Genomic DNA, 13,846 nt, shown 5'->3' on the forward strand with positions numbered 1-13,846 from the left:
TACTTATTAAATGAGACTTTCAACTTATATTATTTTTTAATTATTTGTATCATGTCATTACAAAAGTTTTAAATTATAGATCACAAAATTTGAATGTGAAACTTTTAACAGTTTTAGTAATTTATACTCATTTTTAAAAATTCAAAATATAATATATAAATAATTTTTTAAATTTTTATTATATAGTTACTATGATTGTTTAATTTATTTTAATAGCTTAAAATTAAACAAATATAATTATAATACACACTTATTTTTATCAAATCTTTATTATTCAAAATCATTAATTGTCATATATACTTTAACCACATTAGGCAATTCTGTAATCTTATTTAAGGAAATAATGAAACACATTTAATAATGTATTTATTGTGGTTTAATAAAAAGCTTATTATATATTTAGATGACCAACCTATTTCTCTAAGGATTCTAAAAATCATTATAGTGTTGACATGTGTCTACAAACAAATGTTGCAATGCTTCTCAAATAATATATAGGGGATGTTATGGTAAGTTTTCAAAATATAACTTGAGTAAACCTATATTAATCAAATCCTCAAAGCTTTCAGCCATACTGGGATTCCTTTGGATCATAACCCAGCTAATCAAACGAGATAAGCAAAAAAAAAAGAATATTTGCATAAAATAAATAAATCAGAATGACGATTCGTAACAAAAAAGAATCTAAAGAGTTTACTGAGCAAGAAGGATAGATGACTTTCCAAAAATGACAAGTTTCCATTATGCGAGATTGCAAAACAAATTTTCCATTTGTGGTTGAAAAATAAGAAGAACGTATTTATGGAAACATAAGTAAAACTCCTTTCCAAGAAGACAATTCCGACAAAGACGGTCTTCACGAACAACTCTGTTCTTCGAGTTTGGACAAAATATTTAGAAGTTTTTTGCTCTTCTTGTGTGTTCACATCGAACCAGAATCTCTAACAGAGAGTTATATACATCTTGCATTCGAGGTAAAGATTCCTTTTTTTCATATAGTATATCCTTATATTTACGTAACTTGACCCGAGTTTAATGACATTAAAATCCATTTAAAAAGATAGTTTCAGGGAGAGGGATGTGTAGATGATCAGGTAATGTAAGCTAACTGAGTCACTCTTACAAAAAAGTAAGAAATCAGATTGGAAGAAGGAGAGAGAAAGAGTCTTTAAGCCCTTTAAGGATTCTCTGTCCCTTCACACACTATCTCTATCTCCCTCCTTCCCTCTCTAAACTTCTTTTCTTCTACTTGAAACAAACTATAGAGAGATTAGATAGAGATTGATAGGGAGGAAACACAAATAAATTCTTTTTGACCCTTGATTATTATATAAAACACCAACTTGCACAATTCCCAATAATACCATATTTAAGAAACTTCTGTTTTCTGATTTGGCTGGTCTTTTTCAGAAAGAAGTAGAGGTTTATAATGGTGGCTCATGAGAGGTTCCATATTCTTCAAAAACCAACATGCATTTGGATAATCTGGGTCTGCCTCTTGGTTTCTCTCTCTATCCATGGAAGAGCATCTTATTCATATACATCACCAGCAACAATCTCAACATCTTCTTCCAATCTTTCTCTCCCACACCAACACCCATTCCCTGAAGATATTGTTCTTAATGTCCAAAGGTACAATATAAACTCTTCTCTTACGCTTCTTGCATTTTTAGTCTTTTGGGTCTTTATCATTCTCAAGTAATCCAACTTATAATTTGAAAAGGAGGAAAAAAGTTTAAATTTTTAAAAAATCCTCTGTTTCTCAAGCCATAAGAAAACAGAGCATTAACATCCTCTGTTATCGAATGCAGGAAGCTCAACGATTCTCTCCACAGAAGAAACCTCCTCACTTACCAACAAGGCGACGGCGACACGACGTCGTCGGCGCCAATACCTTCCTGCATCACCGGAAACCCAATCGACGACTGCTGGCGCTGCGACCCAAACTGGTCTCAAAACCGCCAGCGCCTCGCCGACTGCTCCATCGGCTTCGGACAAGGCACGCTCGGCGGCAAAGGCGGCCGCTTTTACCTCGTAACCGACTCCTCCGACGACGACGCGGCGAACCCGATCCCCGGAACCCTCCGACACGCCGTGATCCAGCCTGAGCCTCTCTGGATCGTCTTCTCCGGCGACATGGGGATCAGACTCCGACACGAGCTCATCGTCGGAAGCTACAAGACCATCGACGGGAGAGGCGCGAACGTGCAAATCACCGGCCACGGATGCCTCACGATCCAGCAGGTGAGCCACGTCATCATCCACAACGTCCACGTTCACCACTGCAAACCCTCGGGGAACACTCTGGTCGCTTCGTCGCCGACGCACGTCGGGTTCAGAGGAGCCTCCGACGGAGACGGGATCTCCGTCTCCGCTTCGCATCACATTTGGGTCGATCACTGCTCTCTCGGATACTGTTCCGACGGTCTCATCGACGTCATCCTTGCGTCAACGGCCGTTACGATCTCCAACAACTACTTTCATCACCACGACGAAGTTATGCTCTTAGGCCATGACGACCGGTAAAAAAAATAACAACCCGCAAAAAGTCCTTTGGTTTTGTATGTTTTTAAATTAAAGCGTAAAAGTTTTGGATTTATCAATTTAACCCAATTTGTTTTGTGGCATTTGTATTGGAAAGGTATACGGCGGACACGGGGATGCAGGTGACGATTGCGTTCAACCATTTTGGAGAGGGGCTCGTGCAGAGGATGCCACGGTGTAGACATGGCTATATTCATGTGGTGAACAATGATTTCACTGCATGGGAGATGTATGCAATTGGTGGAAGTGCTAACCCTACGATCAATAGTCAGGGTAATCGTTACACCGCGCCTATTAATCCCAATGCTAAAGAGGTAAACGTTTATTAATCCATATATTTATCCCAACAAAATATACTCAAAAATGATTTTACAAGAAAAATACAAGCATTTTGAAAAAATGATTTGAATATATTCCTCAGGTCTGAAGAGTAACTATTATATTAATCCATTTATCTTTCTTTTTTTGTGCAACATATTAATCCATCTATCTATGCCAAAAGATATAGTAAACCAAAATCTTGCAAAAGTAAATAACCAAACATTTTGAAAGATGACAGTCTCTCTCTTTGAGACTGGATATGTATTGGTGGGGACACTTTGTTTTTTCTTGCTGACGTGTCTGAAATAGTGGGCCATTAGCGCCTAGTCCCACGCGCCGGCAGGAGTCTTGTTTGCCGGTTACGATTATTTTGTCTTTATAACGTTGACGCCGTCACAGGTGACGAAGCGAGTGGACACAAACGAGAAACACTGGGCGAAATGGAACTGGAGGACGGACGGAGACGTTATGGTTAACGGAGCGTTTTTCGTGCCGTCAGGTGACGGAGTCAGTCTAGCGTACGCCCGAGCCACCAGTCTTCAGGCAAAAGCCGCTGGATTCATTGACCAGCTAACGGTCAATGCCGGCGTTTTCGGCGATCCCAGGTATTATATGATTTTTTTTTTACTGTATTGCTCCATCTACCCAAACAAGCATCTTTCCTATTACTGTTTTGCTAGTATTCTTTATTGATTTTTTTTTGGGTCTAACTTTATTGATTTCTTGTTAAAATAATATTCACATTTTATAAAAAAAATAATTTATCTGAGGAACGTATATACCTAATTAATCCCTTTATTTTTATGAGAAAATTAAGTAATTTATGATAAAAATGATCATTGATTCTTCACTAAACTGATTATATATTTATGATAAAAAACTATTTTCTTAGAGTAAATATCTTTTTCAGTTTTATATTTTTCTGACGCCAAGATGTATGTATATGCATGTCATAAAATGTTTTGGATATCAAATAGTTAGTGCGCGTTACACATCAAAGTGTTACGACAATTCCGAAATGGGAACAGAGAAAACCATGACGTTAACATGAACATGCATAAAGCTTTTCTCTATTCATTTTTTTGTTCTTTGCATGTTAAGAAAATATTATCTTTTGCCCCTTTTTGAAAAAAACCTCACACGTGCGTAGCGTGTGGATCGGAGATCTAAACTTCTAAAAGATGAAAAACCCAAAAGCCTTTCTATAGTGTCTAATCTATATGCTTTTCTTGATGCTTTGTCGTATTTCCTCTACTACATGCACAAATTGAATTACCTATCAAAAATATTCATTTCCTTATTACCATTTCTTCAGCAAATTAGGGTTTGGTGGTTGTCTTTGTTTGAAGATATGGTATATCCTTAAAACCAAACAACAGAACGATAACTATAAAATAAAAAGATCCATGTCCTTATTAGCAAGTTCTTCGCTAGTTTAAGTTTGGTGGTTCATTGTTTAGCAACTTGGTATATATCTAAACCCCACATATTGGAAGAACTTTAAGAAGAAGATAAAAAATATTCATTTCCTTGTGAAATAGCTCTTCACACATTTGAGGTGGGAACTCACATTTAGGGTTTGTTGGTCATCGGTTCTAATGGACCGATAAATTTGACTTTATAAATGGATTGGTGATAAGACATATATATATATATATATATATATATATGTATCCATAATAAAGTGGGTTCATAGAATCATATTTCGTAATATATTCTTGAATCATCTGCTTTCCAGCAAAAAAACAATACCTAGATGGACCTTTTCGAAGACTGTATAATATATAGATTCGATCTACTTACAGGATGTGGAATAAACAGTCATAATACGTATATATTATACGTACCTCCATCACCTACTTGGTGCTGCAATTGATCTTTTTGATATTTAAATTGATAAAAATTTACATTTGACCCTCTTTTGCAAAGTTAAAGTATGTAAGAATGATGCGGATTCGCTTAGTCGTCTTGTTGTCAGAAATTCGATATTCCTTGTCAAACTACTTTAGAAGGCAGCTAAATATTTTTCACTCGTCACAATATTTTGTTTGAAATACTTAAATATATTTAGGGAAAAAAAACTTCCACTTTTATTTGATAGGACTAGAAGTGAATCTTAACGTAAAGTCGTAAACTCTTGCATGTGAAGAATTTTTTATGTGAAACATGCATGTGATGGAACAACTTGTTTCGTCTTTACTCCCTCTTTTGAGCTTTTTACGTTGATTCGTCCATTTTGATCAAAGGCTCATGTCACTGTTAGTATCCAATGACACAACACATTCAGATGAGTCGTAATTATAAATAAGATATTGTTATTATGATGATTATAATTGTTGATGATATGGTTTGGTGGTACAGTGGGAGAAACGGCCAAGGAGGAGGTTTTCCCGGAATCACTGACGGTGGTGGGACCATCACACGCGGCTACAGTAAAGGTGGACCCGGCGGTGGCGGCAGCGACAGCGATGGTGGCCTTTTCTCAATGATATTCGGTAGTAATACAAATGCGGCGGCGGCAGCTTTGAGGCCGGGACAAGTCTGGTCGATTTTGTTCATTATCTTATTAAATTGGTATTTTTCAAACCATAGGAGATGATATTGGTTCACGAGGTTTTATTATTTATTTAACAGTACAAAACAAGGGAATACAAAAAAATACATATATGTACACCACACACCCGTTTGCAAAATTGTAGATATATGGTGGAAATATATAAAATATTTTGGGGGCTTTATGAATTGGCTGGAGGAATCTTTTTAACACTATTTTAGTTCTCTATTTTTTCATTACTATTTCTCGAATTGGCTCTTTCTTCTCTTTGAAATTATAATATTGTACATGAGTTTGGTACCTAGTCAACGTCAAGAAGCTTATATTCTTCCGTCTTCTGTCATTAACTAATTTTTACAAAACAAAAAATGATGTTGCAATAAGAAAACATCCGAGTAGGAGTGTGAAGATTGTGAAACTGTCAATAAATCAAAATGTGATGGGTCAAAATAATCACTGCTAGTAAGCATCCATAGTAGATAAAGGGAATGAAAATGAAACTCCGATATGTCACAAAAGTCAAAAGAGCCTACATAACCAGTCCTTGATGAGCCTTTAGTCACGGCCATAAACAAACCTAATAGTTTTTCAAGCCTCGAGGGTCATTAACAATAACAAGAGAAAGCCCACAAAAGACTAAAAAGAGATACACTTCGTAGCGTTTCAACTAAACATGGGCTTAGAGCCTTAGACTAGAGAGATGGCGAGACGTACTTACAAGTCACTTCAGGACTTTTTATTACCATCCGGATTTTTTTTTGGCTCCGGTTCACCACGCAGAGCCACTTGATGACGATGCTCCTGCATTTGTCTTGCCCCCCCATGCATTATCAGCTTCTCCACTCGTTTTAACATCATCACTTGGCTTTTTGCCCCAACCATCATTGTTGTTTCCTGCATTTTCCTGATCGTTAGCGGTGGTTCCCCAAGCTGCTGCTGCTTTGTTTTCATTGCTTGGTTTGTCACCAGCACCAGCAATGGTTTCCTTCTTTGAGTTACTACCCCAGGCTCCACCAGCATTGGTTTCTTTCTTGGAACTAGTATCCCAGCTACCCCAGTTTCCACCAGCTGATGATGAATCAGATGGCTTTGCACTGTTTGAATCCTCTCCCCATCCTTTTTTCCAGTCTGATCCACCACTCTGGTTGCTCTTCCAAGTGGTGTTTTCTTGATTGTCTCTCTTCCAGCCAGATGATTCAAACGAGCGTCCTCCTCCATCTCTACCTGATTGGTTTCTACCTCCGCGGAAACCTCCTCGGAATCCCCCTCCTCTTCTTCCTCCAAACCCACGACCACCACTCTGTTCTCCCCACGGTTTAGAACCGCCATCATCTTGTTTGGACCAGCTTTGTCCTCCACCACCATCGTTGTTCTGCTTACCCCAAGCAGAACCACCACCACCACCCTGTTGACCCCAGCTTGAACCGCCGCCACCACCAGCATCATTTTTCTTCCCCCAGCTAGAGCCTCCGCCGTCACTGCCTTGCTTTCCCCAGCTCGATCCACCACCAGCATTATTCTCTTGACCAAAGCTTGAACCACCACCACCAACATCACTTTTCTTTCCCCAGCTAGAGCCTCCCCCATCACTGCCTTGCTTTCCCCAGCTTGAACCGCCACCACCAGCATTATTCTCTTGACCCCAGCTTGAACCACCACCATCACTTTCCTTCCCCCAGCTAGAGCCTCCTCCATCACTGCCTTGCTTTCCCCAGCTTGAACCACCACCACTAGCATCATTTTTCTTCCCCCAGCTAGAGCCTCCGCCATCACTGCCTTGCTTACCCCAGCTGGATCCACCACCAGCATCCTTCTCTTGACCCCAGCTTGAACCGCCACCACCAGAATTATTCTGCTTGCCCCAGCTAGATCCACCACCAGCATCATTATCTTTACTCCAGCTTGAACCGCCGCCACCACCAGCATTATTCTGCTTGCTCCAGCTAGATCCACCACCAGCATCATTATCTTTACCCCAGCTTGAACCGCCTCCACCATTGTCTTGCTTACCCCAGCTTGAACCGCCACCACCACCTGGTTTACTCCATGGAGCTTGATCCTGAAACATTCCAAATGTACAAATATGAGAGAGTTCAACATACTACAAAAACAGTAACAACAAAAGTTTTTCTTTCAAACTAACCTCCGAATGACCAAAGGATCTTCCCCTCCCAAACTGATCCCTACCACCTCGACGACCGCCACCTCTTCTACCACCAAACCCACGTCCTCCCCTATCAAATGTTTGTTCTGAGTACCCTCCATCATCCTTTTTACCCCACGAAGATCCCCCATCGTCCTTTTTGGCCCAAGAAGAACCACCATCTTTGTTCCCCCAAGAAGATCCACTCTCAACCTTTTTACCCCAAGACGATCCTTCATCCTTATTACCGTCATCCTTTTTGCCCCAAGACGATCCTCCATCATCCTTGTTACAGTCAACCTTTTTACCCCAAGCTGATTCTCCATCATCCTTGTTACAGTCAACCTTTTTACCCCAAGCTGATCCTCCATCATCCTTATTACCCTCAACTTTTTTGCCCCAAGATGATCCTCCATCATCCTTATTACCCTCAACCTTTTTGCCCCAAGATGATCTTCCATCATCCTTATTACCCTCAACCTTTTTGCCCCAAGACGATTCTCCATCATCCTTGATAACGTCATCAACCTTTTTACCCCATGAAGATCCTCCATCGTCCTTCTTACCCCACGTTGAGCCTCCATCATCCTTCTTGCCCCAAGAAGACCCTCCATCATCTTTAACATTGTCGTTCTTCTTACCCCACGATGATCCTCCCTGGTTCCCGTCGGAGCCTTTATCCTGTTGCCCCCAGGAAACTCCCTCTTTGTTACTTGCGCTGGAATTTCCATCTTTGTTGCCCCAAGTAGATTCTCCATTTCCTTTTCCCAAATCAGAATCTGATCCCGTTTTCTTTCCCCAAGAAGATTCTTCTTTCTTCTGGCTTGATTCTTCAACTAGTTTACCCCATGCTGAGTCATCGTTTTGTTTATTACCATCAGAGCTTCCACCATGCTTACCCCAAGAACCTGAATCTTCAACATTGGAAGTTGAAGCTCCTTGTTTTCCCCAAGAAGCTTCAACTTTTGGAGTACTTGCATCTCCCCAAGTACCAACAGTGCTAGCTTCAGGAGCAGGTGGTTTACCCCAGGCATTCCAACCAGCGGATTGATCACCAGCAGAGTCAGGTTTGTTCTCAGCTGCTGTGTTGCCCCACGTTGTAGTGTTATCTTCGGACGTGCCTGCTCCTTTTGCCCAGTCTACCAAACGAGAAAGATGGAAAGTTACAAGAATATTAGCTGACTAGTCAGATAAAATAAGGAAGCAGGTTAGAATATCTTATAAAATGTTCATATGCTTCAAAGTATCTAAGTTCAGAGACGTATGTCATGTGTACTTGAAGTCTAACTGAGTGAAATTGAAGGTAAGCAAGAAACACCAACCTCCATTGTTGCCTTCTGTTGTTCCAATCATGTCAAATTGTTGAAAGGAACCCATCCCAGCATCCCCACTTGATAGCAACAGACAAGAGTAGTGTAAGCGAAGTTGGCATTTAACAGAAAGGACAATGGATGATATAACTACATAAAGGAAGAAATGTCTCAGCGCAGAGTATTCTAGGAAATTACCTCATACTTGGCACAGTATTTCTGTCACGAACCTCAGCAAGATGCTCACTTTTAACTGAAGCACACGATTGAAAATTTTCAGAAGCACAGCAGAAAGTATTGAATCGAAGGTGTAAACACATGAAAACAAACCTGTGAAAATTTTATGCTGGGAATCAAGCTTCACTGTGATATCAGAATAACGCAACGCTATTACACGGCAGAGATACCCCTTCAGTGGACCTACACGTATCCTCAGCTTTTGGCCTATAGAATACATGCTACCTTTGTCTCCCTGGTTGGCTGCATATGATGATAATTCATGAGAAGACTAAAAGGGTATTAATAGAAGCTAGGTAATAATAACTCTCCAAACAATAATACATACAGTTAATGTATTTCTCCTTGGGCTGCTGCTGCCACTCTTTTTCAGGAGATAGTGGCGATTTCGGAGAGGATGTACAATCTCCAAAAGCAGAAGCATCAAATCCACCAGTCTGAGAGAAAAAAAAGAACGTCATTAGAACATGAAGATCTGTCATTTGCAGGGACTGGACTATATCGTACCTTGTCATTGGATTCTTCAGTAAAAAGTTTAACTTTCTCACACGATTGTGATTTGCAACACAAGTATCCACCATTTTCTTCCTCACCCTCCGCATAAAGAAATATAATCCCTCTGTACACTTGCCTCACAACTCCTTGTTTACCCTGAAATTGTATTTTATGCATCAGAAGTAAGAAGCTTTTACACAATTTCACCACCAAATCATGTGAAAGAAAAGTGCTACAGAAACAAACAGGATGATAGATTAATAAATATACCTCAGATGGGCCTTTGGCAATCTTCACAACATCACCGATCAAAATCTGTTTGTTATTTAGATCCAGGGCAGAAAATTTTGAATCGAACGGTTCCTGCATCTCCTTTTTTCCAACACTGACTACAACAGGTCCATCAGAACCTTCTTTCAGAACCTGGTATCATGCAACTCATCAGGGACAGGCCATATAGTGAAATATGAGAAGTTGAATAACTAACTACATACCTTGTAACCGTCACCTTTGTCATCCACTCCCACAATCAGACCAAAGTCTTTTCGACTACAAAGGGAAAGAAATGAAGTGATTAACATATGAAATTACAACAAAGAAGCAAAAGTATGGACGAGTCCATACCTGAAACAAACTAGATTATATAACTCATGGCTACTCTCTGACTGAGATTCTGAAGATCCTTCTCCTTTTCCACCCCCTGATGCTTCTCCTTTCTCAACCCCTTTGCCAGCGGGAATACTCTTCTTCTTCTTCTTTTCTTCACCATAAATTTCGGAAATCCACTCCACGTCACCAGTTTCTTTCTCTTCTAAAGGAGTGAATTTTAGTATCTCCTCCTTTGACGGTTTAACCCCACAGGAAGTGAGTGAATCCAAGGATACTTTTTTGTACACGAAGCCATCTTTCAGCATCAGGCTATCAAGATGCTCAAAAGTCATTCCAGTGTCACGATCACGTCTCACTTGAATGATGGGTCTGAACTCCCTGTGAAAAAAAATAGGAGACAAGATATATTAATAATTGTTTTACCAAACGAGAAGAAAAGATCAAGTTTCCTTACTCAAGCTCGCTTGAACTGATCAACCTAGGAGCTGGGTTCAGGCCTTTTTGGACAGAAACACCTCCACCCTGCACAAAAGGTTACAAAGCAAATGATAAGCTAGAGAACTGTGGTAAATAAGCGTGAAGATAGGGTAGCTACGTATTTTTGGGTAAGTGCCGCTATATCAATCCTTGGAATCAACTTTATCAGAGCTTTTCCCCGAGTGTCACTCACAGCCACAACCTACAAGTACATAGAGCATAACAGTTAGTAAGCCTTAAGAAGACAACAAGATGGAAAGAAAACATATAAAGAAACCAAAGGACATTGTACCTGAGCAAGATCTCCTTTGTATTTACCACTCTTAATACGAGCCCATGTTCCCTCAGAAAAGGTTTTGGTTTTTCTTTGTACAGTGAGCAGATGTGGAGCTTCAGATTTAGGAAGTAGCATCATCCGAGTGGCGTAGATGCCGTTCAAACTCATGCATGCCTAGGAAAAACGAAAAATCAGAATATCATACACGTTATAATAATCCCAAAGTTACGTACTCTCAAAATGTTTATTACCTCAAGAACATCCTGTTCCTTGTCAGCTTCTATGAAGATAAACCCCTTGACATGCTCCACAAAGAACACCGACAAGATCTTTAGTTTGGTCCCTATCTTCCGCAGCTCGACAAATTTGTGCATGAGACAGAAGACTGAATGCTTCTCCTTTCCAATCTACAAGCATAAAACCAAATGAAGTCAGCAGAAGCAAAAAAACATATTGGGTTAAAGCATAAGCAGAAGAAGCCTAAGTTTTCACATACCGCACACTTTATTTTCCATATCGGAGGATCATGAGCAGTAGGAACAAGAGCATCCATCTCGATGGAACTTTTCACATCATCAGCAGCATATCTAACAAACCCAGAACCAGGCTTGTATCTTTCTTCCATCATTCTATCGTAGTCATCCTCATTCATCTCCTCTTCCTTAGGGAAAACAAAGGAAGAGCTGCCTTTTCCCTTTCCCCCCTTGTCATCCTTTCCACTTGTCTCCACCTCAGGCTCATTTTCCATATCTGATTCAAACGAGTAGTTAGAGAAAGATGACAACTTTCTTCAATATTCACACACACAAGCCTTAAAAACAAGACATAACAGCTCGAAACTCAAACGAGAACTAACTAGCTATTCCACAAAGATAGGAACTTTACATCAAATGTGACAAAAACAGAGTCCCACACTAGACGAAACACAATGAAACAGCTCGAAACTGAAGCGAGAACTAAACTTAAACACAAACATTAGTCTCACAAGTTAGCTATTCCAACAAAGATAGGAACTTTACAAGGTTGCGAACAAAAAGCAGACATGAATCATCAAATGCGACAAAAACAGAGTCCCACACTAGACGAAACACGACAAAAACAGCTCGAAACTGAAGCTAGAACTAACTCAAACACAAACCCTAGTCACGGAAATTAGCTATTTCAACAAAAATCGAAACTTTATCAGATAACAATCTCAGTGCGGACGAAAACAGAGTCCCACACTAGACGAAACAGCTCGGAACTAACTCAAAACACAAACCCTAATCTCGGAAATTAGGGATTCCAGCAAAGATCGACACTTTACCAAGTAAAGATCTCAGTTAAGACAAAAAGACACAAACCCAAATCATCAAATGTGACAAAATCGGAGTGACGAAACCAACATTCACGAAGCAAACAAAACGCATGCAAGAGAGGAAAAAACGAAATTACCGTTAAATAAATCATCCATGTCGCATTCCTCGTCGGAGCTACCTCCATAGTAACCAACCTCAGCGGATTCCTCGAAGAACTGAAGAACCCCTGGTTTTTTACGCTTACTGTTAATCCTCAAGCCTTCGTCTCTAAACTCGACTCCTCCTTTTCGTTTCTTTCCGGAAGATGAACCAGCTCCGGCGATCTGTTTTCCCTTTCCCTTGCGATCCATCTTTCTTCGCGGTGGTGGGTTTTAGGGCTTTCTCTCACAGTTTCATTCTACTCCGAGAGAGAGTGATGAAGAAAGCTTTTCGTCTGCAGCGTGTTTGTGTATGATCGTACGACCTTTGACTGGGTCTTCTTTTTACTCTTTGAGGCCTTTTGGGCCTGTTAAAAAACGTATCATCGTGAGGCCCAGGCCCATTTAAAATTCTCTTCATGGACCAGAAATAAGAGCAACATTTGTGGTAGAAACACACGACTATGTTTCTCAAAAAAGAACTAATGTTATTTTATTTTTCTTAATTTTGTATGTTGGCACATTAATTGATTGCCACATGTAGAATTGGTTTCTACAGATTTTTTTTTTTTAAAAGTTTTTCATGAAGGGTACACTCTTGCTTCTTTCTAATCTTTTTTTTTTAATTTTTAATATCGAGATACTCTCCACTAAGAGCACCATCAATGTTTGATATCTCAGAAATAGTACCTAACAAATAAAATACGAGAAATCGGCCAAAAAAACACTGAACTTTGCGGGAATTGCCAAAAGAAACCTGTACTCGAACCTGACCAATAAAACCCCGATTTTTTGTTGACGTTTTTAGTTAATTCACAAACTTACGGTTGACTAACCAAATTAACACACCGTTAACCGACAGTTAAGACAGTGTTAACTCACCGTTAATTATTGCCGTTTAGTGAAACTACGTCGTTTCATTCAGTTGTTTTGTTAAACACAAAATCTCAAGACGACGTCGTTTTGCTTAATTAAAATTGTTGTTGCTGCCTGGACTCGAACCCGTGCACTCGTGGTCGTAAGGGGGTATTGCCACTGAGCTAGTGGACTTTTCGGAAGGTTATCACACATGTTTATTTTTATTGATCAAAAGATGTGTTTGATTGCAATCAAACAAAATGAAACCCGTGTTTGAACGTAACCCTAATTTCTCAAATCGATTTGGGGATTTCTCTTGTAGAGATGGTAAAGACGAAGTTCACAAGGAATGGAAAGGAGGTAATGATTTTCGGAGCGATGAGGAATTTCGATTACGGGAGTGACGAAGCGGTTCAAGAGTCGAAGAAGGGTGGAGAACGCGATGCTTCTGTGAGTTTGCCATCGCTGGAGAGATCGAGGATTCGTAAAAGCGTTGAAGGGATATCGATGTTGGCATCTACAGAGGTGTCGAAGGCGTCGAAGACTAGGCGGGGAACTTCATATGGGTCGCCTGCGTCATCTCCGG

The 13,846-nt window shown here is 40.0% G+C and overlaps 2 protein-coding genes across 2 annotated transcripts; one reads left to right on the forward strand and one right to left on the reverse strand.

Moving 5' to 3' along the window:
* The first annotated feature begins 1,157 nt into the window (after positions 1–1,157).
* LOC106316056 (probable pectate lyase 5) lies at positions 1,158–5,587 on the forward strand. Its single transcript, XM_013753920.1, has 5 exons — positions 1,158–1,632; positions 1,812–2,522; positions 2,642–2,858; positions 3,265–3,470; positions 5,227–5,587. The coding sequence occupies exons 1-5, from the start codon at positions 1,430–1,432 to the stop codon at positions 5,462–5,464; spliced, it is 1,575 nt and encodes a 524-aa protein (XP_013609374.1). The 5' UTR covers positions 1,158–1,429; the 3' UTR covers positions 5,465–5,587.
* Positions 5,588–5,876: 289 nt separating this feature from the next.
* LOC106318059 (protein RNA-directed DNA methylation 3) lies at positions 5,877–12,708 on the reverse strand. Its single transcript, XM_013755907.1, has 16 exons — positions 12,402–12,708; positions 11,464–11,717; positions 11,219–11,374; positions 10,983–11,141; positions 10,809–10,892; positions 10,668–10,735; positions 10,229–10,591; positions 10,099–10,153; positions 9,875–10,027; positions 9,617–9,760; positions 9,438–9,546; positions 9,203–9,352; positions 9,071–9,125; positions 8,885–8,952; positions 7,563–8,701; positions 5,877–7,478 (listed from the first exon to the last, which is right to left on the reverse strand). Exons 1-16 carry the CDS (start codon positions 12,613–12,615, stop codon positions 6,189–6,191), a joined length of 4,461 nt encoding a protein of 1,486 aa, XP_013611361.1. The 5' UTR covers positions 12,616–12,708; the 3' UTR covers positions 5,877–6,188.
* Between the last annotated feature and the right edge of the window lie 1,138 nt (positions 12,709–13,846).

This window comes from Brassica oleracea, chromosome C9, assembly GCF_000695525.1.
Source record: "Brassica oleracea var. oleracea cultivar TO1000 chromosome C9, BOL, whole genome shotgun sequence".
Classification (NCBI taxonomy): domain Eukaryota; kingdom Viridiplantae; phylum Streptophyta; class Magnoliopsida; order Brassicales; family Brassicaceae; genus Brassica; species Brassica oleracea.

What these genes read in the sequence shown, in the direction of transcription:
- LOC106316056 (XM_013753920.1), top strand. Translation starts at nt 1,430, where the DNA reads ATGGTGGCTCATGAGAGGTTCCATATTCTTCAAAAACCAACATGCATT. An exon ending in CTCTTAGGCCATGACGACCG is followed by an intron (nt 2,523 to 2,641) that starts GTAAAAAAAATA and finishes TGTATTGGAAAG; the next exon opens with GTATACGGCGGACACGGGGA. An exon ending in TTAATCCCAATGCTAAAGAG is followed by an intron (nt 2,859 to 3,264) that starts GTAAACGTTTAT and finishes ACGCCGTCACAG; the next exon opens with GTGACGAAGCGAGTGGACAC.
- LOC106318059 (XM_013755907.1), bottom strand. Translation starts at nt 12,615, where the DNA reads ATGGATCGCAAGGGAAAGGGAAAACAGATCGCCGGAGCTGGTTCATCT. An exon ending in TATGGAAAATAAAGTGTGCG is followed by an intron (nt 11,375 to 11,463) that starts GTATGTGAAAAC and finishes TTATGCTTGTAG; the next exon opens with ATTGGAAAGGAGAAGCATTC. An exon ending in ATCAGTTCAAGCGAGCTTGA is followed by an intron (nt 10,592 to 10,667) that starts GTAAGGAAACTT and finishes TTTTTTTCACAG; the next exon opens with GGAGTTCAGACCCATCATTC.